This window comes from Phallusia mammillata, chromosome 1 (assembly GCF_965637545.1).
Source record: "Phallusia mammillata chromosome 1, kaPhaMamm4.hap1.1, whole genome shotgun sequence".
NCBI classification, from domain to species: domain Eukaryota; kingdom Metazoa; phylum Chordata; class Ascidiacea; order Phlebobranchia; family Ascidiidae; genus Phallusia; species Phallusia mammillata.
The window spans coordinates 21,738,254-21,761,503 of NC_137252.1; the positions used below are offsets into that span (position 1 = coordinate 21,738,254).

Below are 23,250 nucleotides of genomic sequence, written 5' to 3' on the forward strand. Positions count from 1 at the left end.
ATAGGCATAAATTATTTACAGTACAAGTGTGATGCCTAAAACATTCTACGATGCAAAGAAATCTCCACATAGCCGACATCGTCAAACCCCGCTTCTTTAGAATTTTTAGGTCAACAATATAATCGCAACAAGTTATTCAGCTGAAACCGAATCTTTGCAAAAATGGCCGGTAGGCCTACATCTCTAGTTCTGTGTCGGTCCCCATGACGCCAACAAGTATATTTTTCATAGCAATAATGTTTTGCCCACCCCAGAAAAAGATCAGTAATTGATTGACAGACTGGTACGGTGGCCGAAGAAACAATTAACATTAAAAAGGTAATAATATAGCACAAATGTCAATGCAAAGATGCTTGTTACTGCATCTTTTCTGCAAGTCTTGTAATCCTAGCTAGGTAGTTTTCAGTCTAATACACGTAGCAGTCATATCTGAGCTGAGGCTATTCCTGGCACTTGATTTTATGAAATTCATGTGTGAAAACAAGGATTCGCATGAATATGTAGAACTGAACAGCGTCAACAAAGTTACAACAAATCGTTTCAAGTTGTACGTTCAAATAAACATATCCGTTGCCTCACAGTTGACTCAACAATCTGTTTTTTAAGACAATAGGCAATCTGGCAAAGGGCTTAAAGTTAACTGTTGTGTTTGCTTTTTAATCTTGGAAGTCTGGTAACCCTTATAGTAATCAGTATAAATTTGTAAAACTACAAGTGGGTCACTGGAATTAACGTGGTGGGTCACTTTGTCGCGGGTCAGTGGTTCGTCATCCCTGTTATAGGCTAACATGTAGCCGTAGCGCAACTGTTTGCAGCAAAACTTTGGTCACTGTCAACTCTAGAGCGTTGTCTACGACTTAGCGCGTGACATCAAAAGCGAGTCGGTTGATTCCGTCAAATATTGCGCAAGACCTTTCGGAAAACTTGTTCGGACCGAACATAATTCAGTCGATTCTGCGCATCACCTGCAGAAACCGCAGTTTTGGGGTATGTTTTTTTACCTCAATGCCATAGCATGTTTGCTCGAAAGCTAAACCGTTCCTGATTTCTTCAAACTTTCGTACAAACAAACTAAAATATCTACGAGCCGCCACCGCGCCAACGTCTTCAAAATTTTAAACCACTGCGTTTGCCGATGGAAAGAGGAATTACCCATTGTACAACTTACAACTGCGAAAAATTAAGACAGTACTGCCCATTTTAAATTTATTAAATGTGATGATGCGTCGGATTCAAAATGATTATGACAGCAATATTAATTACATGTTGGCAATTTATCTATGTACAAAACAACGGTAACTCAATTTGTTTAAGTTCTACAACTTTTATTTGACACTTCAGCATTGTCTATCCATGTTTCTTCAGCTAACTGATTGCTCATGCCAGCAGCAATCTCTTCGTTTTTTCTCATTACTCGAAGTATGTTACGTCCAGCGATATCTTTCAGTTCGTCATCAGACCAACCTCTGTCTATTAGTTCAGCGATAATGTTGGGATATTTTGAGACGTCCTCAAGACCAGTTGGCACTCTGTACAAAATACAAAATCTCTATTTTTAGGTCAATAATATAATAAACATAACAAGCGCAACAGGTAATTGAAGTGTAACGTCACGTTGATTTTTTTGCAGAATTAGCAAAGATCCAAATGGTTTATTAACTGAGCAGCTCGCTTTTGAACCATAATTTCTGACCTTTTGCTGCTTCTTGAAAATTATTTTTTTAGTGTTTAAATTCTTGCCGCATGGTGGCGCAAGGTGTTATACGCGCTTGATTTTAGGCTCTTTTTTTCTCGGGGTTCGAACCCAGGACAAATCTGTATATTTAGCCGAATGGTCTGGCGCGCGCGCCTGACCCATATACAGACATAAAAAACCTGATCGGGATTCGTTCCCGGGAGTGTCCTGGGTTCGAATCCCTTGAAAAAAAAGTTTTGGGTCGATGCGGTGATGCGTCGCGTTTGCTTAATTCCGTGACATTTTGTTTTTCCTTATTTTTTTAATGCTAGAATGTATACAACCAAATAAATCTAACAAATGTTAAAATTAGGCTTGACATGACCTGTGAACTTACTTTGTCACGCCGTCATAGTCAGCCCCCATTGCAATGTGTTTAGTTCCAGTAATGTTTTTTATGTAGTCAAAATGGTCTAAAAACAAGGTTTAAATGTAAACAATACAGTAATTCGCATGCAATAAATACCGCTATGGAATAATATTTTGTGGTTATTTAATAGTATAGACAAGAAAATTGTGTTTTTTATGGGATTAAAATCAGATCAAAAAACCATTTGGTCAAAAATTTGGATCACTTAATTGGAAACCCTTTTACAAAGCTAATAGGTAGCCTATTCAAATATTTACGTTGTTTATAGGACGGAAATTCCCTCTTACCGATAAATCGAAAAGATTTACTTAACCCAATTGTCCTAACTATCAATGTTTCGACACCATTCGAAAGTTTGGAGTTACCTGCAACATCTGCTGTGGTTGCATTATCTGAGCAGGTGACGTAGGTGTTGTAAAAGTTAACCATTATTACTCCTCCATTCTCTTTCTGCAACAATAAACAGAGTGTGACAAATAAATAAAAAAGGTATAACGGTTGATACTTTCCATGTTTTTACTGCTATTTACGATTCCGATTTAAATGCGTACGTGCCGACAAGCAAACAGCAACATTTGCACTGCTGTTTTTGTGGGGTAATAACTACCATCCCAGTAATGTCGCACACTGGTACAAACAAATATAATTGTGATCGCGGAATTTAGTAATGACTGATGAGTCGTTTTAAGCCGAATTTGTTAAACATTAAGAATGTTTTTATTACTTTACGTGAAATAACTCTTGAAGCAGTTTGCTCCAAAATAACAATGTTATGTCTTATTCCGACAAAAACAACCTTACTAAATAGTTAATAATGTAACTGTGCTGTAATTTTAAAAAACCTCGCGAATTAGTTACACGACTATTCTTTCCGTTAAGTGTTTTAGGATGCAACTGGTGTGAATGCTCTCTACTTTTTAAATGCAGCAAGTGAGTTTTTATCTCAGATTTATTGCATACCAATCTTTCCAGCACTGAGTCTGGTACGTTTCTTGCGTGGTCACAAAGCTTTCGTGCCGAGCTGTGACTGAATATGACAGGTGACACAGTGTTGTCAAGCACGTCGTTCATTGTCGCATCGTTGACATGGGAGATGTCAATCAACATGCCAAGTCGGTTCATTTCTTTCACCACCAACTGAAAACGTACAAGTAAAATATACTTACAAAAATAAATTTCAGTGAAATTTCGTTACGAGAATTGGAAAAATGTTTCAAAATTCCCGAGTTTGTATCAGTAATTTTTTACAACACGACGCATATATAGGCTACCGCATAAGTAACTGTTTCAACACCATTCACGCTAATTTGAACCTTGTGGTTAAGAATTCCTTTTGAAGAATTTAAAGAAACAAGGTGGTTGGATAGAACAAATTATAACGTAAACAGTCAATAAACTGAATTTACCAAACTCTTACCAAACCAAATTGAGTCAGGCCTTCAGTGGTGAGCAGGTCAGCCCTCTGTGCCCTGTTTCAACAGCAAAAATAACGTAGTGAGTACGTGCAACAACATATATAGAAACAATTTAAATGTTTTTATTAACAATTTAAATTTTCCCACCATGGTGTGTTGCAACTATGGGTAAGTGTCATGTATCTTGCTCCAAGCTTGAAAAGCATTCTCAGGGTGGCTAATGAGCTGTCGATCATGTGACCGCCTTCTACGCCAATCATTGACGCGATTTTCCCTTCTTTGTTTGCGGCTTCAATTTCTGTACAAAGCGGTCCGCATGAAGCTAATAGTGGTTTATGTAAGTATTCAATCGAATATGCTTAATTTTTATCCTTCAATGTACCTGGTGGCGGTCGACAGGCCTATTCATGAAGTGTCGACGTCACGTACGAGGTAATGTAACATTGGGACACGCGAATCTAATTACAGTATTTTTTCTGATTGTGTGGAACACCCTATTTTGTGCAATATTCAATTGACAAAAGTTAAGCTTAAATTGTGGCTATGGTAAATGTCGACTACATTTGTTTAAGCCTAACAGCAGATATTTCCAACTTAATTGATACCATCGGCAGTCGTGGCGAATTGAAATGTTTCAGGGTAATCCTGTGTAAATCTCCAAATCATATCCATTTGTTCCATGCCTTGTCGAACTGCATCTTTGTATTGTGACGTACATCTCACATAACATGCCCAAAACTGCCAAAAAGAAAAATTTGCGGGATCAAAGTATTCAAAAACCAATCGTACGCAGACAATAATGCCCTTTCTTTACTTTGCTGACAGCGGTATGGCTTTGAAATGCAGTATTTACAAGCATTGTCCGCGGAACACTTTGTTTACTTTTTAGGGTGTACTTATTCGGGAAACAATACGTGCAGAGGTTGGTGGAATTTTTCGAATGTATGTTTAACAACATCAATGCATCTACTGCCCATTATGCCTTCGTACCGAAAGTAAGCAAACATTCGAATGCATCATTATGCATACACAGTAATAACTGCAATATAAAAAAACGACGAAGGCAATTTTCCGTGTATTATTATAATGATTAACGCAGTTTTTCCTCCTCAGCTATACGCATAAGTACTTTTCGTTTACTTGTCAATGTTGCATTGGTATTTTTCACAAATTGGGAGGACGGCGAACGTTTAAAGGGACGTTGACGCAGTTCAAACCTTTGGACCGCCCAGAGTGTAAATCGAAAGAGCTTTTCCTTTTGCGCAACATAATTGTTTCAAGAAATTTAAATCAAATAACTATTTTGTTTTGCAGTGCAGGCGATGGTAGTAACATTTTAACATCAAGGTCATAACCTTGTGTAATAATTTGAACCCCTACGCCTACATCAATGATTCCTAATTTTTTTACACGCAAACAATTCAAAAGTTCGCGGACAAGCTACATCGGAAAAAAAGGAAAAATAAAACCTCACACAAAACTAAAATAATACAGCATTTTAGGAGGAACAGCACCGCACTACAACTGCTACCATCATACAAAGTTTACATAATACACGAAAAATCCGAAAATCCGAAAATCCGAAAATCCGAAAATCCGAAAATCCGAAAATCCGAAAATCCGAAAATCCGAAAATCCGAAAATCCGAAAATCCGAAAATCCGAAAATCTTGTAAATTGTTTTTTATTTGGCTTCGTTCCTGTCAACTTATATTTGCGTACCACCTGGAGCAAATAATTACGCAACAGTTTTTTTGTAGGTTTGTTTACAAAATAAACATCAAATTTTATACTTACATACCCTATTAATTTAACGTTGAGAAATGTTCGGAGATTATTTTTGATTTATAAAAAGTTTTGTTCCAAGTACATTTAATTGGCGCAAGGTACACCTATGCGTAATGAACTTCATCAACATACTGACCTGGGCACCAACTTTGCCAGTTCTTAATCGTGGTATATCAGTGTGAGAATCTGGGTACAATGCAGTGAGATCGTCATGTAAACTGATGCCATTGATGGAGTTGTCCAGATTGTCACGGAACTGCCATGCCCAATCGTTGTGTCTGCAATTTAAACATGTTATGGTTATATTACTGGTTGTGATACAACTTTAGTTTTATTGAAATAAGACCAAAATTAAACACGGTTAAACAAATAGACAAAGAAACACGTGCTTACCCATCTATGATAGGAACTTCGTCGAGCAAACTCTTCGCTTTGTCCAACGAAGTCGATTTGTTGACCAACGTCAAAGGGACAGCTATCGCCACTGTTATTGCTCCCAGCAGGCACAGGACGCCTAAAACAAAGATAATGCACAAATTACCCTTTCTTAAACCGGGGACCGGTTGAATTTGCAGGCGGAATCTTACGTTGAATCGTAGAAAGATGATTTACTAAATTTAGGTAGCTTTCTGTTAGCACCTAAGGCATAAAGTTGCTTACCAACAATTATAATCAAACGGCGATTGGACTTTTCATCACCAACAGTGTATTCCTTTTTAGACATGTTTTACACCGGTTCCACGTTAGCTACAGTAAAAATGTTAACTGAAATCAGCAAAGAGGCAATTTTAGAAAAAAAGTGTGCCCTTTTTACTAATGTTTTTTGAAGTCACTAATGTTTCAACTGTTGAAGCGTGGTCCAACTGCAGGCCCGCGGGCCAATTGTGGCCCGCGAGATGATTTTGTTGGCCCGGGAATACTTTTTCTGACGTTTTTATGACAACTATAATTTTTGTTTTCAATTTGATAACTGATTTAATTCAACAACACAAAATGCTGCAAAAATATCCTATTGTGACGCAAGACAAGGCATATGTGTAATGATAGGTTCTTGCGTCAACAAATCGTTTGCGCATTTTTTGCGCCAGAGTAGAAACATAATGTTTTTATTGGCTGCTACTTGGTATACAACTATAAAAGATAAAAATATAACTATCTATTGATTGAAAACGGTGTATGGTCACCATAGTGTTTGTGCCAGAAAAATGTTTTTCCTGCAAAAATTTTAGACATTGGCCCGCGGAGTATGTTACCGATTTTTATTGGCCCGCAACAAAATAAAGTTGGACCACACTGTTTCAACATATGAGTTTGTTTATCGGGTTTGAAGCAGACGTTTTAGTGGAAAACAATTTTCCATCTTTTCTAGGGCGATATACTAAACAAAAATGCATACATAAGTGTCAGGTGGTGTACATATATAAGTGTCAGGAAGGCACCATTTGGTACCTTTGTAAAACAGCCCAAATTAAGTTTGAAAAAGCACTTTACCAAATGGTTGGTCCAATTTGCAGGAATTTACACATAACTTTCAAAGATACCCGTTCGATTTGCACAAACACCTGTATGTTGGTAAACAACATTGTGAATAACATACTTTCTTCGGTTTCCTAACAATCTAAAACAAGACGCCACATAACAAAACGTTTCTCAAACCCACACAACGTTTTGCAACAATATGAAATTGCAGCTCGTATTTGTTGCTTTCTTGAAATTAACAATATAGTATTTTATTTTAATTGACTTTTTACTGTCTTCGTGTCTTCATAGGCAAACGAAATAAACTCGACCTTAAAAGTACAAAAACAAGTTGGACGTTCAACTGATCTTTACTTTTGGTGGATGAGCGTTAAACGGAGAACCAAAGTTTCCAGTATTTGCATTGGCAAAGAAGGCAACTTGTTCAACACAGCTTGTGGATCTGCTGCGTTCTTCACACAACTGCCCTTGTTTGGTCCTGAACCAGATTTGTTTACATACACTAAGTCAGGGGTCGAAAACCTTTTGCATGCAACGGGCCAAAACGGAGATTTGCCAAGTCGCGGCTGGCCGTAAGATTTTTTTACCTTTTTACTGCGTTCGGTTCTAGTCATGTTGTTGGAACTCTCGAATACAGGTCGCGGGCCGCGGGGTATTGAACTGTTTTTTGTTGGTCGCACTCAAACTATTTGCGGACCCTTGATTTAGGGCAGGGCTTCTCAAACTGTGGGTCGTAATATAATTTTGGGGTCGCGAAACATTATGGGTTATTATGTCAGTCACAATAAATGGTATTCGTGCGTACATTTATTGTTTAAACATCATTCCCGTGTGTTCAAACTGCTCTAAACACATTTTGTGGAACTTAAAAAGTATTACCAGCCTGGTAGCCATATGCTCCAGACTTTTTTTATGCCTGTTGTGTGCAAACAATGCAAAAAAGCAGATGCCACAAGCGTCACAATATTGATTATGACGTCATAAAAACTAAGACTGTCAATCTGTGTATCAAGTTAGAAATTAATTTAGGCTGTTTAAACGCCATTAGATGGTATATATATAAAATATAATTTTTTTTACATCATACCCATCAAGGGGGTCGCGTAGAAATTTCTGTTTTAAATTGGGGTCGCAGAGCAAGAAAGTTTGAGTAGCCCTGCACTAGTCTGTTCAGCTCAATTTGCGGAACAACTTAGAAATTGACCTATAGGCTAAAAGGATTACAATGCGGTCGGCACAGCGAAACGGTTACACATCCCTGCACTAAACCCAGGAAATGTGTGTAAAGGTAAGAATTTGTTTAGATAGAACCCCATAGAACCCCAATTAACTGATTTAAAAAATCAGACCTTGAGTGAACTAAAAGCTACAAGTTTAACAACATCCAAAATAATTTCAACTACCGTAGATTTGCAGGATTACTCTGCATATCTGAACAATCCAAGTCGTAACGTCACAACATTTAAAAACAATGGTAAATGATGCGCGAACAATCAGTTTTTGATTTGGTGGTGTTTTTGTGATTTTTTATTGCCATTCATTCCCAAACTTTAACCAATTGAATTTTTATGCAGGGAATTGAGCGCAGAATTTTGCAAAAAAAACTTTGCCTGTCTTTTGCTAACTTCGCATATCTTTTTAAAGTATCCGATATGTTGTGGGAAACATATTTCAAGCAAGAAATTGATTTAAATGCTTTTAAGATTAAGCAAAGTAAATTAAAAAAGGTAGTAAGATTTAATACTGCGCAGGGTAAATGAAACCATTCATTGATGCAAAGCGCTTAACATTTTAGGCATTTTGGCTCCTATTTCTCATATTTTCACCGTAACTTCCCCTTTAGTCACCTTTCCTAGGCCCAAGTAAAATTGTTTTTTATTGCTAAAATCCACATGTTTTTGTAAAAAAATCCATTTGGGACGTTTTCCCTGTTAATAGTCTTGTGGAAAAATGACTAGACTGTTTGTTGCTGATAAATTTTGTATTTTTAGGAGAACTCAAACATCCAGGTGTCCAACGCCATAAAATTGTTGAAATCTGTGGCAATTCACCTGCGAAACAAAATATTATGCACACAAAGTCATCGCGGATAAGTTTAAAACAGAGCCGCATTTGGTGCACAAACCTCACTGGCTCCAGCAACATTTTGTCCGCTTTTCTTATGGTAGAGCGGTATTTCTTAAGCTTCGTCAGGCCAGGGAAAATCGTCGTTGGTGTTGGTTTCTGTGAAATCAAATTGTTGACTTAAATCACTGGAATTTAATATCTATTCTGTTACACTTTTAAATAATTCAATATATTTAAACTTTCTTTTCTTATCGGGTCACAAAAATTGTTGCAAGCAATTTACTTGCAATTGAGCAAATAAAAATTTAATCTGATCGTTACATACACTAAAAAACATTTGCCGTACGCTACAACAAACTCTTCGCTCTCGACGCCTTCCGTCATCTTCTGTCTATAGCAAACGGATAAGCTAATGTTAATGACCCACACACTACACCGCAATACACACCGTCAAGCTTGTTCTGCTTAAACCAAGGAATCCAAAAGTGCCAAGACCTTCCTCCCCAGCGAACAATGTCAATCCAATCATTTCCCTGGACTGAATTGGATGTGATAAGCACAAGTCCAAGAATTAAGACAAATAACTTGATGTTTTGCATCTGTGTACACAAAGTTGATTAACATATACGCTTTTAGGTTTTTATCTTTGTTTACAAGTGCTAATTGCGAACAAACAACTCCATGACGTGATACACAAAAAGTTACAGTATTATAATTATAATCTACGCCAATTTTTTAAAACAGCTTTATGTGTCAACTTATGGAGGCTTAGAACGAAAGAAAGTTGATGCAACGCTTTTTACATCCGACTTCGTGATTATCGTTGGTGCCCGAAGCCTGTCACGGAAACTTGTTCTTGCGAAAGTTTCCTTAATTTATATCAAATAAAGATCTTCCTGCTTCTCTGTTGCAATATGGTTCTAAGCCTTGGACGATGTTTAAGGAAAAACACAAACGAAAAGGCCATACTTGTTTGCCGCCAATTACATGTTAATGTATATGTTTAAGGTGGACAAACTGCGGCTCTTTGAGCCTTTGATTCCGGCTCTTTAATGTTGCACAAATATTGCCCAATTGTTTAATCTGATTTTAAACAATGCATTCTATCACGTATTAACAATAGACTGACTGTTTGTAATAACTAGAGATCGTGCCGCATATTCGGTTTGCCGAATTTATTCGGCCGAATCGGTCATTTTTGCAAGGATTCGGTTTCGGCCGAATAATTTGTTGCGATTCGGCCGAAACCGAATCTTTTACGAGCACAAATTTAAAGCGTTAAACATGTCTTTTCTGCTCATTAAGGTACCACAGAATCTTTCAAAAGCCCAAACATAACGAAAATTGCGTCATTTTTTATCTTTTTCAACACATTATCGTTTTTCCCACTGTAGTCAAAAAATTAGTAATTTATTGGCAGGTTGCCAATCATGCTTGAGGCAATTTTAAACCCCACAGAACTGAAATGAGGACGAAACACGACTATTCTGCACTAGTTGCCTGGTAGATGAACATTTTTTCATGTCTAACGCGTAGCGTACGACTTCGCGTGACGTCATAATTGATTCGGTTGATTCGGCCGAATTTATTCGGCAAAACCGCCGAATATTCGGTTTCGGCCGGACCAAAATTTAGCCGATTCGGTACATCACTAGTAATAACCAAGGTAGGTCCCGAAAAACGAAAAAAATATTATTGTAGAAAAGCGTGTTGGCTTGTGCATTGCAGTCAAAAATATTTAGACTCACAGTATCACCACACAACTCCCCTACGAAGGGACTCGACACCTTGTCGTTGGTGTAGGGGCTTACAATCACTAAGATCGAGTCCAACCCGGTACCCAAACGGCAACGCGCCATCCTGGGTACACGTCTCTCTACTACCTTACTTACTATGATGCTTTACAAAGAAATGAAACAAAATGCTGGATCGAACGTGGCCCAGAATAAAAACGTTCGCGTTCCTGCTGACAACCTACAGAGCCCAGCAGGTTCGAAAAATAAGTTAGGCTCCATTGAATTCCGTAACCAGACAAAGATCCTTTCACTTAACATCGAGGGAAGTTCAATGCCCAAATGCGAATATCTTGGGAAAATCCTCCAACAACACAGAGTCGACATCGCATTACTCCAAGAAACCCACGCTACAGCAACATCACCGGAATCAAAGACCCGAATACCAGGATACACTCTTATTTCAAAAGTCTGCCATGACAAATACGGGATATGCACTTATGCCAGAAACCCTTCTGAAGTAACAGAATTGCAATCAGTTCTAACATCCAACAACACTCACAGATCAGCAGTAAAAATCAAAGAACTAACGGTTGTTAACTTATACAAACCACCAAACAAAGAATGGCCGAATCCTCCTCTCCCATCCTTTCCTCACCCCACTGTTTACATTGGGGACTTTAACAGCCACAACACCGACTGGGGATATAATGAAAACGACAAAGCAGGCGAACAATTAGGACAATGGATAAATGACACGAATCTTCATCTACTATACGACCCCAAAACCCATGGTACCTTTCATTCCTCAAGATGGAACAAAGATTATTCAACAGATCTATGCCTCGTATCAAAAAACGATAACCTCGATCCATTGCCAGCATCTACGGAAATTCTGCCCTCCTTTCCACATAGCCAACATCGGCCCATAATAACTACAGTTGGATTAAAAATTCCTATCATCAACTCCCTTCCAAAAAACAGATGGAACTTCGAACAAGCTAATTGGGAAAACTTTGCCAAAGCCGTGGACCAGACATGCATCCATATTCCTCCATCAGCTCAAACAATACCCAGATTTCACAAACTAGTTTTAAAAAGTGCAAGACGCTACATTCCAAGAGGTAGACGAAAAAAGTATGTTCCCTGCTGGTCAAAAGAAAGTGAGGCCTTGTTCAAAGCCTACGAAGAAACAAATGACAATAATACAGCAGACCAACTATTATCATCGCTTAATAAAGACAGGAGAAACAGATGGATCAGTACAGTTGAAAATCTCGACTTCAAACACTCAAGCCGTAAAGCATGGGCACTTCTACATAAACTGGACCTTAATTCAACATCAAAGCCCAAAACTGCAGCTCCGATAAGTGCAAACCAAATCGCAAAGGAAATTAAACAACGAGGACACCATAAACCAAACCACACTTTTGAAAAATCTGTAAGAAAAGAATATCAACAACTATACCGCACATACACGGAAGATTCCAACCTGTCATCACATATACTAATGTCAGAATTAAAAGAGTCGCTAAAGCAAACAAAAGCGAGCAAAGCTGCTGGAATAGATGGAATTTACCCTGAAATGCTGAAACATTTAGGAAATAACAGTCTTCAATGGCTGAGGACCGCATTGACAGACATTATTCAAACCGGAAAACTTCCCAAAGATTGGAAAATAGCAAAGGTGATAGCAATTTTGAAACCAGGAAAAGATCCAACCAATCCAAGCAGTTACAGGCCAATTTCTCTTCTATGCTGCACCTACAAAGTTCTGGAAAGAATCATACTTGCCAGAATAACGCCACTGGTCGAACCATTCTTACCCTCTGAACAATCTGGGTTTAGAAAACATCGTTGCACCAGTGAACAAGTCCTTGCTTTAACATCACACATTGAAACAGGATATGAACTAAAAAACACAACTGGAGCCATATTCGTAGATTTATCAGCTGCCTACGATACAGTATGGCATGATGGTCTTCTACTAAAACTAGCAAAAATAATAAAATGCAGAACCATGCTGCGAATCATATCAAAAATGACAGGTACTCGTCGCTTCTACACATGTGTAGGTTCCGACACCAGCAAAACTTTTAAAATAAAAAACGGGGTACCTCAGGGCTCCGTACTGGCCCCTACACTATTCAACGTATACATCAGAGACATGCCTAAAACCAAATGTCTTAAATTCGGCTATGCGGATGACTGGGCACTAACTTATCAAGGAAATTGTCTAACAACGATTCAAAACCAACTCACAGCTGATCTCACCACTCTCCAGGAATACTTCACGACATGGTATCTACAAATGAACACCACTAAAACAGTGACAACTCTTTTCCATCTGGACAATCACCGCGCAAACCAACAACTGAATATTACAATTGATGGAAAGCAACTGCCAACGGACCCCAATCCGAAGTATCTTGGAATAACATTAGACAGAACTTTAAATTATAGACAACATTTGGAGAAACTATCAAACAAGATAAAAACTAGAAACTCACTGATCAACAAACTAGCAGCCACCAGATGGGGAGCAAGTCAATCAGTCCTGAGAACATCTGCCTTAGCTTTGTGTTACAGCGCCGCAGAATACTGTGCTTCGACATGGGAGCGTAGTACTCACACTAAAAAATTGGACATCCAACTGAACAGAACAATGCGAATAATATCAGGAACTCTAAAATCCACCCCTATTACATGGCTACCAACAATGAGTGCAATACCTCCCCCACACTTACGACGCAGAGCATCAGCTATGAAGATGATACAGAATCTTCAAACACTTCCCGAGGAAATTCCCCTCACCAAAATTATAAGACAAGCACCAAAAACACGTAGACTAAAATCCAGGCATCCAATCTACAACTTAGAGACTGACAACACTTTCGATATGACTGAAAAATGGAAACAATATTGGTTTAATAACATGCCCGCTGGAGGAGAGCTAGTAGACGACCCAACAACTCCACTGCCAGGTTTCGACTTAGCACATAGACGTAACTGGGTAGCAGCGAACCGACTGCGATCAAAACACGCTCGCACTGCCCACATGCTTCAACGCTGGGGCGAAAGAACGAGTTCGGAATGCCCTCACTGTGGGGCAGATAAGCAAGACACCGACCATCTTGTCCTAAAATGCCCCACAACCAAGTTACAAGGTGGATATCGGACCGTACATGAATGCGATACAGCATTTAGCGACTGGTTTCAAAATATATCCGATCACATCTAAGTTTTTTTGAGACGTGGAAACCATACGACAATATATACCACACAACTATAATCATTGTTTTATAGAGCGTACACTTCATTGTGAGTGAATAAATTCGTTTTTGATTTTTTGTGTTGCGGCTCTTTCAAAAATAAGTTTTGTGATATGCGGCTCGAGCATGAAGCAGGTCTGGCCACCCCTGATAGATCGTCATGCTTAACAAAGGTTTACGTGAAATTAAACAATATATATTGTTAATTAAACAATATATAAAATATATATGGTATTTTTCGTCAAAACAAAATGCAAATGCATCGGTTATGTGAGAACTTATTTGACTAGTTGACTAATTTGTTGTTTGTCTGTAGTTGTTTTGACTTTTAAGGCCACAAAAAGAGTTTGTACACTTCAGTTTAAATGCGCTGAAAGTTATTGTTGTGTATGTTAGTAATACTCAGACGCTTGAGAGTTGAACATCTGTTAAGATGTGAGTCAGGTTTGTCATGACAGAGTGCTGATAAACAGGAAGGTTTAAAGAAACTTGATATCTTCCTTATAAGTTCGGTAGTACTTTACATTAAAGTTGCGGCGCCATACTTTTGACCCCAATCCGGAATTCCATTACCAAAGTATTGCAACACTCTAGTCCAGCGGTTCTCAACCAGTGGGCCATGGAAGCATTTTGATTGGGCCACAGACCAATCAAATAAAAGCTATTTTTTAAAAAAAAACTTTCATTTGTGTCAGTACACTCAAGAATGTAAATTTGTTTGAATTAATCTATTTACGGAATAAAGTTACTTTGCGTTTCTGCAACACCTTATGTTTATGACGTAATAAAATACTTTGTGATTATAATAAAGCCAGATAATAGCAGCATATCTATTGTCCAATTACTCTGGTCATAACTGAAAGTGCTTGATTAAAAGAAGGAAAGTGCTGTTTTATTATTTTTTGCATTAAGTTATTTTAAACTTATAATCTGTTTAAAATTTGATCTGCAATTTTTTGTTCTGAACCTATATTATAGTTTTTTTTCACACAAATTTACTGGGCCACAGAATTTTTGTTTAATAAAAATGGGCCACGAAAGAAAAAAGGTTGAGAACCACTGCTCTAGTCCAGTGTTTCTTAACCTTTTTAGTGCTCGTACCCTTTGAGCTTTCATAAAATTTTCTCGTACCCCCTGTTTAAAATAGCCGACGGAAGTTAATAAATTGTAATAATAGGAATTAACATAATTTTAATAATAGCTATTTATAACTTGCATTTTGGATGCATGCATTAAAACAGTATTGTAAGTAATACAAAACCAACCCGTTTTAGATGTATAACAAAGTAACTTGTTACGCATTCTTCACAAATATGCCTGAATACGGTATAATTTCACCCTGCATGTCGTACCCCCTGCTCTAGTGCTTCGTACCCCCAAGGGGTACATGTACCCCTGGTTAAGAACCCCTGCTCTAGTCTATACCCATCACCGCTTTGTTGCAACTTAATAGTCAGCACAACGTATCAACAGCTTTTCTGTTATCCATTGCCGGACTTAATTCTGGTTTAGAAAACTTAATATACAATTAAACTGTGACTAGGACTACAGAAAAATGTTCTTCAACAAATATATTCAAATATGATTTGACACGAAATCGGTATTTGAGCCCAATGTTATTTCGGCTATACTTTTTGCTAACACGTTCCGAACAACAAAATGTGTTTATGGTGACATTGACGAAGTCATGTGGTAAGTCTCCTCTAGTGTCTTGATTCGCTTGAAAATTCAAAAAGTATGGTAAGCAGGTATAAGATATACGCACAGAAAATCAATTTCGGGCGCCGTGCGATGTTACGAACCTTCACCCGAGCGTACAACCGTTTCAAAAGCGTAGGCTATTACCTACTGGTACGCAAATAGGGCTCAATGTTTGTTATGTGGTCATTCGTTCGCCAATAATATTTCATCTTCGAATCCAGTAGACATTAACTTTTGCTGTTGAATACTATGTTTTGCAACGTTTGCAAAAAATGACGATACTTTTTATTTTTATTTTTAGACAAAAAACGGTGATACTCTAAAAAATATGCATAACGTCACAAGTTTTTTTCGTCAACACTGAACTGCATCGATTTCCAATTAGCATCGCTTTTTATTTGGAATTTGGGTGTAAATTGGATTTACGTTTCTAAAATGGCACCTTTTCAAACTCATCTGCATATTATTCTTAAAAACCTAATATATCTTAAAGAAATAAACCAAGATAAAATGATCTACGCTATTTGGGTTTTAAATCAACTTCGCGGAACAACTTGTTTAGACACCACTAACGTTGCAAAAGTCTGCATGCAAAAAGTTTCTCCAATTTAATTGCTATTGGTTTATTTTAATTTTTAAGGCAAGGCGCAAAAACGTTTGTAGTACGGTGGTACCGTCATAGGCACCGTGCCGAGGTTGTACCGCGGTCTTGCTTGGTTGGTTGTTTTGGGAGGCGTTGCAGTTTTGTGTCGTGGACAAAAATCTAAAGCTCAAACACACGAGTAACACTTAAAAACAGGGAAATTTAAAACGCGGAGTTGCGAAACAAAAACGAATGGCTTCTGTTAAGACGTAATCGGTTACGTCACAGTACCCATTCGAACCTAACTAAGGACTTTTATTCATGTTTCAAGCCGACCAGTCAGCATTTACCAGTCAGGTGCCTTTGCGCCGCGTCTTTGTTCGAAAAACCGTGTTGATCATTCCAATTTATCCGTTGGCTTAAAGTACCACAAATAGTTGGTTGACATGCAAATGTACCCTTTTTCTTCATGAGATGAGAGATTTTTGAAAGTACTTTATTTTAAAATCCTCAATCAACACAAGTTTTGTGTGATTTGCTTTCCAAGTGGCTGTTCAAATCTCAACGACCATGATGACACTTGTTAAAATAAATAGAACAACATTATCAAACCAGAAGTAATCCAAAAATTTTGACTCACAATCGTATTGCGATGTAACAATACTATTTCTGTAAAAATTAAGTATATTGAGCAACAAACTAGGACACGATTAGCTCAAAGACAAATATACCAGGTTTGATCCTAAATACGTATGCTTCATATACAGCAGGTACTTATCATATTACTACGCATTTTTGGAGAGATCTAACAAAACATGGGGAAAATACAATTTCCAAATAAAAATAATTTTCGTAAATCAATATTACACTTCCTAATTGCGATTTTTTATCGACGACAACAAAGCCTGTACTGACAGCACGTGATGTTGTCAGCTATTCCAGTTCACCATCAGTTTATAATTGACATATGAGGTGCATCGCAACAGCTGCTTTTGGGGTTGCGCATAAACAAGAGTTGTTTGGTCCAGCTGCAGCGCAAATAACGGAAGAGCCTTAACGTAGCCCTTACATAAAAAATGAAAAAATAAACATATGTTACGACGAGTCCAGTTAAGATACAAATTTATAAAACAAAATAAGCAAGTTTGTAACACTTTGCAAAGCCAAATTGTACACGTCTATTTGCGTGAAGTAGTTACGATCATAGGCGCCGAGTAGGCGGTGACGGGGTGGCGCCGCCAACTTGAGTTTGTAAAGCACGGTGGCGGCCACCGTGGATATTTTGGTTTGCTAATAGCGGTATCGTACGAAACATCGTAAAGTCTTAAGAAAAGTTGGAAAAAATACTTTTAAACTAGCGTGCTGGCGAAATAGCAACAAAACGTTCCCAAAAACTGGAATCTGTTTGGGTTGGTGCTTTAATTGTTTAACGCCAAACACACAATTGATTGACAGTGTATGTTCGGTAACAATTGCGTACAATGCGAATGTGTTGTAATAAATGGTTATGTCAGGTGATATAAAGCAGCAACAACTTGACGAAACACTTTTTAAACGTTGCCAAACCAATAATAAACGTTACAACAACGGGTTCCAAAAATAAATATTATTTTAACGTTGTATTCTATGGGAAGTTTTTTGGGCTTCGAGTTTGAGCTCCTGTGATTGCACGCATTAGTGACGTCATACTTCACATCCGCCACCTTGCTTTTTTTGTAAAACTCTGCGCCTATGGTTACGATAGAATTAGTTAAGAGTTCAAAACAGATAATTATACGATCCCACGTTTCCCGTCAACGACGTTTGAACATCAGCAGGTTATAGAAAATAATTACAAACATAATATTGATTGGTGGCCAAGGGCTTAAGGACCAAGCTTTTTTGGTATTTAAAGTCGGTGCAAGCGAGAAAATTAAACATTAAGAGGGCTGTTTTTTTAGTCTGTACTAATGCAGGTAAAATATTACGATCGTGAAGTTAAAACCTACATCAGAGGCGATGGCGATTTTTGCAAATCCGAAACGAGAATATAGCAACTTTTTAGAGTGAGATATTTGGTGTTTTAGCAGCATATATTTGGCATATCTGGCAGTATTTAGCTATCGTCGAAACTTGTTCAGCCAATTAATATTTACCAAGCTTGCGTTTAAAATTTACATTTGTTTTGAAAGTAGTTCTCCTTTCACGGTATAGCAGCATGTAATTTTAAAATATACAATATTTCGTTATATTAAATCACAGATAACCTTGCTGCATATCGGGTCGCATAAAAAGGTTTTTGTTAACTGGTACATCTCACTTATTGCCACAACTCTAGTTTTTATATCTTGTAATTAGATTTCCCAACTGGAGCCTGTGGTGCGGTTTCTTATGAGCGAAGCGACTTCGATGTAATGCACTTTAAGCTGAACCTATACTTTTACCTTCATATATGGCGTCAGATCGTGCGGCTAAATATACATAAATTTATCTGAAATCCTTAGAGTCTAATAAGTTAATGCTTCTTTATCAAGTAACTAAAATGCACTTGTTCGCGCACAATAATAATGTTTAGTCTTTTGCGTAATGTCATAAATTACACCAGTGTGACGCGTAAAATTCGCAATTTAAAAATGCGGAATTTAGCTAATGCGCTGCATGTTTGAAAAGTTTGGGAACCACTATCACAAACACCCGAGACGTTGTTTTGCGTGATTCTGTAAAATTAGTTTAAATAAATGTTAAGTTAAAATATCAATGAATGTTTCGGTGCGAAATGAAAAAAATACTTTTAGTTATCCGCATTTGACAAACATTTGAATTTTTCCTTTAACTGAGATATGCATTTGACATCAATAATGCATCATGCTTGGACGTAGATGAAATAAAAAGGTGCGCGACAGCTATAAAGAAAAGGTTTTAGACAAAGCGAACTCTTTACATACGCTGTCAACAGTTTCTTTTTAATTGTTTTAACACTAATTAGTGTCTGCATTGTCACACAACGTAAGTGAATATTCGCTCAAATCTAATACGTAACAACGCAGAAGGAAACGACACTCAAGGTCAGACGGCATTTCATCGGGCCCGCGAAGGTATTTGTTCTGAACACATTCTGAAAAAATCAAGCCTGAGTTAACCGTTAAAAGTTAAGTTGTAATGATTCTTCAATATTCCACACAAGTTTAATGTTTGACACAGAGTTGCAAGCGGGCCCAAAATCTGAGCCCGAACCCGGCCCGAACCCGAAAGTATAAGCCCGAAGCCCAGCCCGAACCCGAAACGTTTTTGAGAAGCCCGTTTAGGCCCAAAATTTTGATTGACAGGCCTATCCACGAAAGCCTTGCAACAAAGGATGAGAAATAAAAAAAGGGAAAGACAACAAACACAATGAACAATAGTAGATAATTGGCGTAAACAATATGTTTTTTAGTAGGGCTGACATTAGGTCAAAGGCAGAGACTTGTTACTTAGCTGAGTGATTTTATTTAAAAAATGGCGGACAAGGAACGTAAACTCAGGCCCGTTTTAAGCCCGTTTTCTCACAAATACCTAAGCCCGAACCCGAACCCGGCCCGAACCCAAACCCGGCCCGAACCCGGCCCGAAAAGCCCGGCCCGACTTGCAACTCTGGTTTGACAATATCACTATCTGACTCCAAATAAGTTATATAAGTTATTTGGAGTCAGACTCAAGCGCTTTGCCGGCCGCAATTTTAGAACCGCACTGCATTTGACTTTGTAAACTATGTGGCCCTCGCGTGTCGTTGTTCAGCCCGTGGTAAAAAGGTTTGGTGACCCCTGATCATTGAAACGATGTTAACGTTCGCTGCAAAACGACAACAAGAATGCACTTTTGAAATTAGAAATATCGAACCCATTTAGGACTAAACATCTCCGAATAGCCCTGGATCAAATCGAATATTGGAAACTAATATATTTGTTTTCATTAAAAATCAAAAGACAGGGGATATAGAAAAAATGTTCAATGAATCTCAGTGCGAGTTTGAAGCAAACATTTGCAACCTTTTACTCATGTACAAATCAGCGGATAATGGATTGAAGTTTATCCGCAAAGCAATGAACATTCATCACCTCTGGTACAAGTTCTTCGGCTCCGTTCTGCTGGTGGTCGGAATCTTTTTCGTGGTGTTTCATGTCATGATTTTCGCTGTTTTCGCCAAGTAAGTTTCTGCTTTAAAGACTACATGCTCTTAAGGACATAAAGCTGGTTACAGTCTTTGATAAATCGACATGTGTGCCGTGACCAACTATTGGTAGTTACGTGTTTGTCTAAAAGCTTTTAACGCTAAAAAAACTAAACCGACTTTTGCGTAAGCTACATTCGACACTGTAAAGTTTACCGAGTTGGCCAAATCCGGTCTGCCTCAAACAAATCGCAAGACTGATATCAAATAACCGTACTTTTTAGTTTTAGTGTTAATTTACTCGTCCATATGTTTTTGTCAGAAAAATTCGACGAAATCTGGCCATCAATTTGAATGCGAATGTTGCGTCGCTAACTATTACGGATCTCGGAATGTTTTTAAGCAACTTTCCCACCATGCTTTATTCTTGTTTTCGTGGTAAATGGATTTATAGTATCACAGGTTAGTTAACTATGGACTATGTTTTATGACGACGAAAGTTGTGTTTTCATAAATCCCAATTCAAAATGACTACCTTAAACTCACGTCCCTTGGCTATTTATTTTTCGGTTGATGACCAGAGCTAAGACCTATAGGTCTAACGTTTTGATAGAAGTTGGTAAAATCACAATTAACTTTCTTTCGCTTTTTAAATTTCTTTGAAAACTCCCAAAATACTTCCCGTTAAAATTATCAGAAGTCACGAGAACACAATTCAAGACCAAATCCAGATTTTTTCGCGGATGTACACATTTCACTTTTGAGTTCCATTCATATTTTTTGACAATAAATGTGTAAATAGTGTGTAAGGTGATTGCTAGCTTGGGTGCGTGGTTTGCTTTTGTTCAAATTGGAACCCTTGTGGCAATTGTGAATCAACGCTATGATGCCATCGTCTTGATGAAATCAATTTCGATCGAAAAACAATGCTGGAACATCGCGATTATTTGGTGCATGTCGTAAGTACAATTGTAGAATTTGTACTAGAATTGCGTTTAACTTAAAAGCATCAAGCCAATAAATGATAAGAAAGCTACAGTGTACACGACCTGTAATGTCTCATAAGTACGACTGGTGACAAGACACAGGACGTATTAGCTATAGCGTAGCCATCTAACATGCAGTACGTGTATGAAATATCTGATAAAATTAAAAGCAAAAAGCGTTTTAATTTAAATTACTTTTGTTTTTCAAATACACCTAAACCAGATTCTTTTTTTATTAAAAAACTCTGTTTTTGTAGGTTGCTGTTAGCTATTATGCCCGTATTTGGCATGGTTGGTTATGCACCAGACGGAATATTGATAAGTTGTTCATTCAATTACATTGAAATGAATACCACAAATTTTGTATACATTGCTGTCATGGTAGTTTTTGGATACTTAGGTAAAACAAGTTGCTTATTTTCCTAAATTAAGATTTAAAATTGGTATAACTTAAAACAGTGTGGAATTGTTTTCCTTTTTTAACTATCTGGATTGTTAATTTTCCCACCGACTTCACAAACCTAAACAGAAAACTGCATGAAGTTAAAAAAAAACTGTTTAAGGAAATAAATACAATGCGACAACGTTTTTAGGCCTACTTTTGTACAAAAGTTTGGGTACTTTTTTCTGTATAGGTTATACCTACACTTGACTTTTTAAATCCAGTTAGTAATTTTTATATGCAGCTCCTATAATCAGAATTTGCTACTGTTACATCGTTATGGTCCAAACCGCGCGAAAAAGTGGGAAAAATGTTCAGACACTTTCTGGATCAACGAGCTCATATTTTCGTCGCCATTTAAGAAAGCGAAACAAAATACTTGCAATAGCTGCACTGAAGTCCGTCGTCTGCTTTGCTGTTTCTTGGACTCCTTTCGCTGTGTTTGCAATAGTTTCTTTTGTAGGAATTGTAAGTATATAGTTTAAGTACAAAAATACATTTTACAGACAATCTTTCTCTTCAATGGTGGGAACCCAAACTCGACAATCGCTGATTATAAGAGTATGTTTAAATACGGGAGACTGATGATGCCTACCAAGATAAAATATATGCTATGTTTGTGTATGTATCTTTTTAGGACATTGTATTGACAGATGCTGGTGCAGAACCACTACTGCTTCATCATTTTTATTGACAACCAAAACTGTGTTTTTTAGCTGTTCATTGTAAACAAGAAACAAACGTTTTTGTTGTGATTTTATCAAAATTAAGATGGATACTTTTTGCAATAGTTTTGTTTTAAAACCATTAACGCAGAGCAGCATCAAATTACAAAAAACTCGTTTGTTTGTTAAAATTCCTATCGAGTAAAAAGAAAAATGTCTCTTTTAAAGTTCGTCGATCCAATCGCTATCACATTTGCATTTGTGCTGGCAAAATCTTCAACGGTTATGAACTCCGTGTTGTACGTTATGAGCCATCCTGACTTTCAGAGGGAAATGTGCGGTGCAATGCGCGCTTGTATAAAACGTGCACCATTGACCGGTAAGTATTATATGGAAAAATACTAATTAATTATTTATTAAACCAGTGTTTCTTAACCTTGGAGTCTCGATCCTGAAAGAGGTCACTGAGCACCTTTAAAGGGTCGCAAAGTTAACTCGTACGGTAGTTTGATTGAAAAATTTTTGTTGTGGAAGTACATTTGCTTTTTGCGTCCTTAAACTTGCCATAAAACGAAAAAAATAGGAAGTCATAAAGTAAAAACAGTGGCAGGAACTTGGCGGAATGGTCTGACGCACCTGACCCATACACAGACATAAAAACCCTGTTCGGGATTCGTCCCTGGGAGTGTCTAGGGTTCGAACCCCGTGAAAAAAAAACACAAAAAAAGGAAAAAGAGGTTGAGATTTACTATTTTAGTCGAAATGGACCAACTTTACAATGTAACACACTACAGCTCGCGAATTCGGTAATCCAGTGAAATGCAAAGTATTTTTTAGGATTAGCATTTCAGCTGAATAGTGAATATTGCATTATTTTTTTCAGATTCTG

General features: G+C 37.6%; 2 protein-coding genes and 1 long non-coding RNA gene across 3 annotated transcripts; 1 reads left to right on the forward strand and 2 right to left on the reverse strand.

Moving 5' to 3' along the window:
* Positions 1–1,192: 1,192 nt before the first annotated feature.
* Positions 1,193–6,161, reverse strand: LOC145209235 (dipeptidase 1-like). Its single transcript, XM_080079506.1, has 10 exons — positions 5,968–6,161; positions 5,701–5,821; positions 5,444–5,585; positions 4,126–4,258; positions 3,668–3,818; positions 3,523–3,574; positions 3,066–3,242; positions 2,471–2,555; positions 2,073–2,148; positions 1,193–1,529 (listed from the first exon to the last, which is right to left on the reverse strand). The coding sequence occupies exons 1-10, from the start codon at positions 6,029–6,031 to the stop codon at positions 1,310–1,312; spliced, it is 1,221 nt and encodes a 406-aa protein (XP_079935632.1). The 5' UTR covers positions 6,032–6,161; the 3' UTR covers positions 1,193–1,309.
* Positions 6,162–8,530: 2,369 nt separating this feature from the next.
* On the reverse strand, positions 8,531–9,506 carry LOC145208918 (uncharacterized). The gene is made up of 3 exons (XR_013854962.1): positions 9,302–9,506; positions 8,912–9,009; positions 8,531–8,837 (listed from the first exon to the last, which is right to left on the reverse strand). It is a non-coding gene; the product is annotated as an uncharacterized LOC145208918 (long non-coding RNA).
* Positions 9,507–10,749: 1,243 nt separating this feature from the next.
* Positions 10,750–13,827, forward strand: LOC145209085 (uncharacterized). Its single transcript, XM_080079333.1, has one exon. The coding sequence runs from the start codon at positions 10,750–10,752 to the stop codon at positions 13,825–13,827; it is 3,078 nt and encodes a 1,025-aa protein (XP_079935459.1).
* The last annotated feature ends 9,423 nt before the right edge of the window (positions 13,828–23,250 follow it).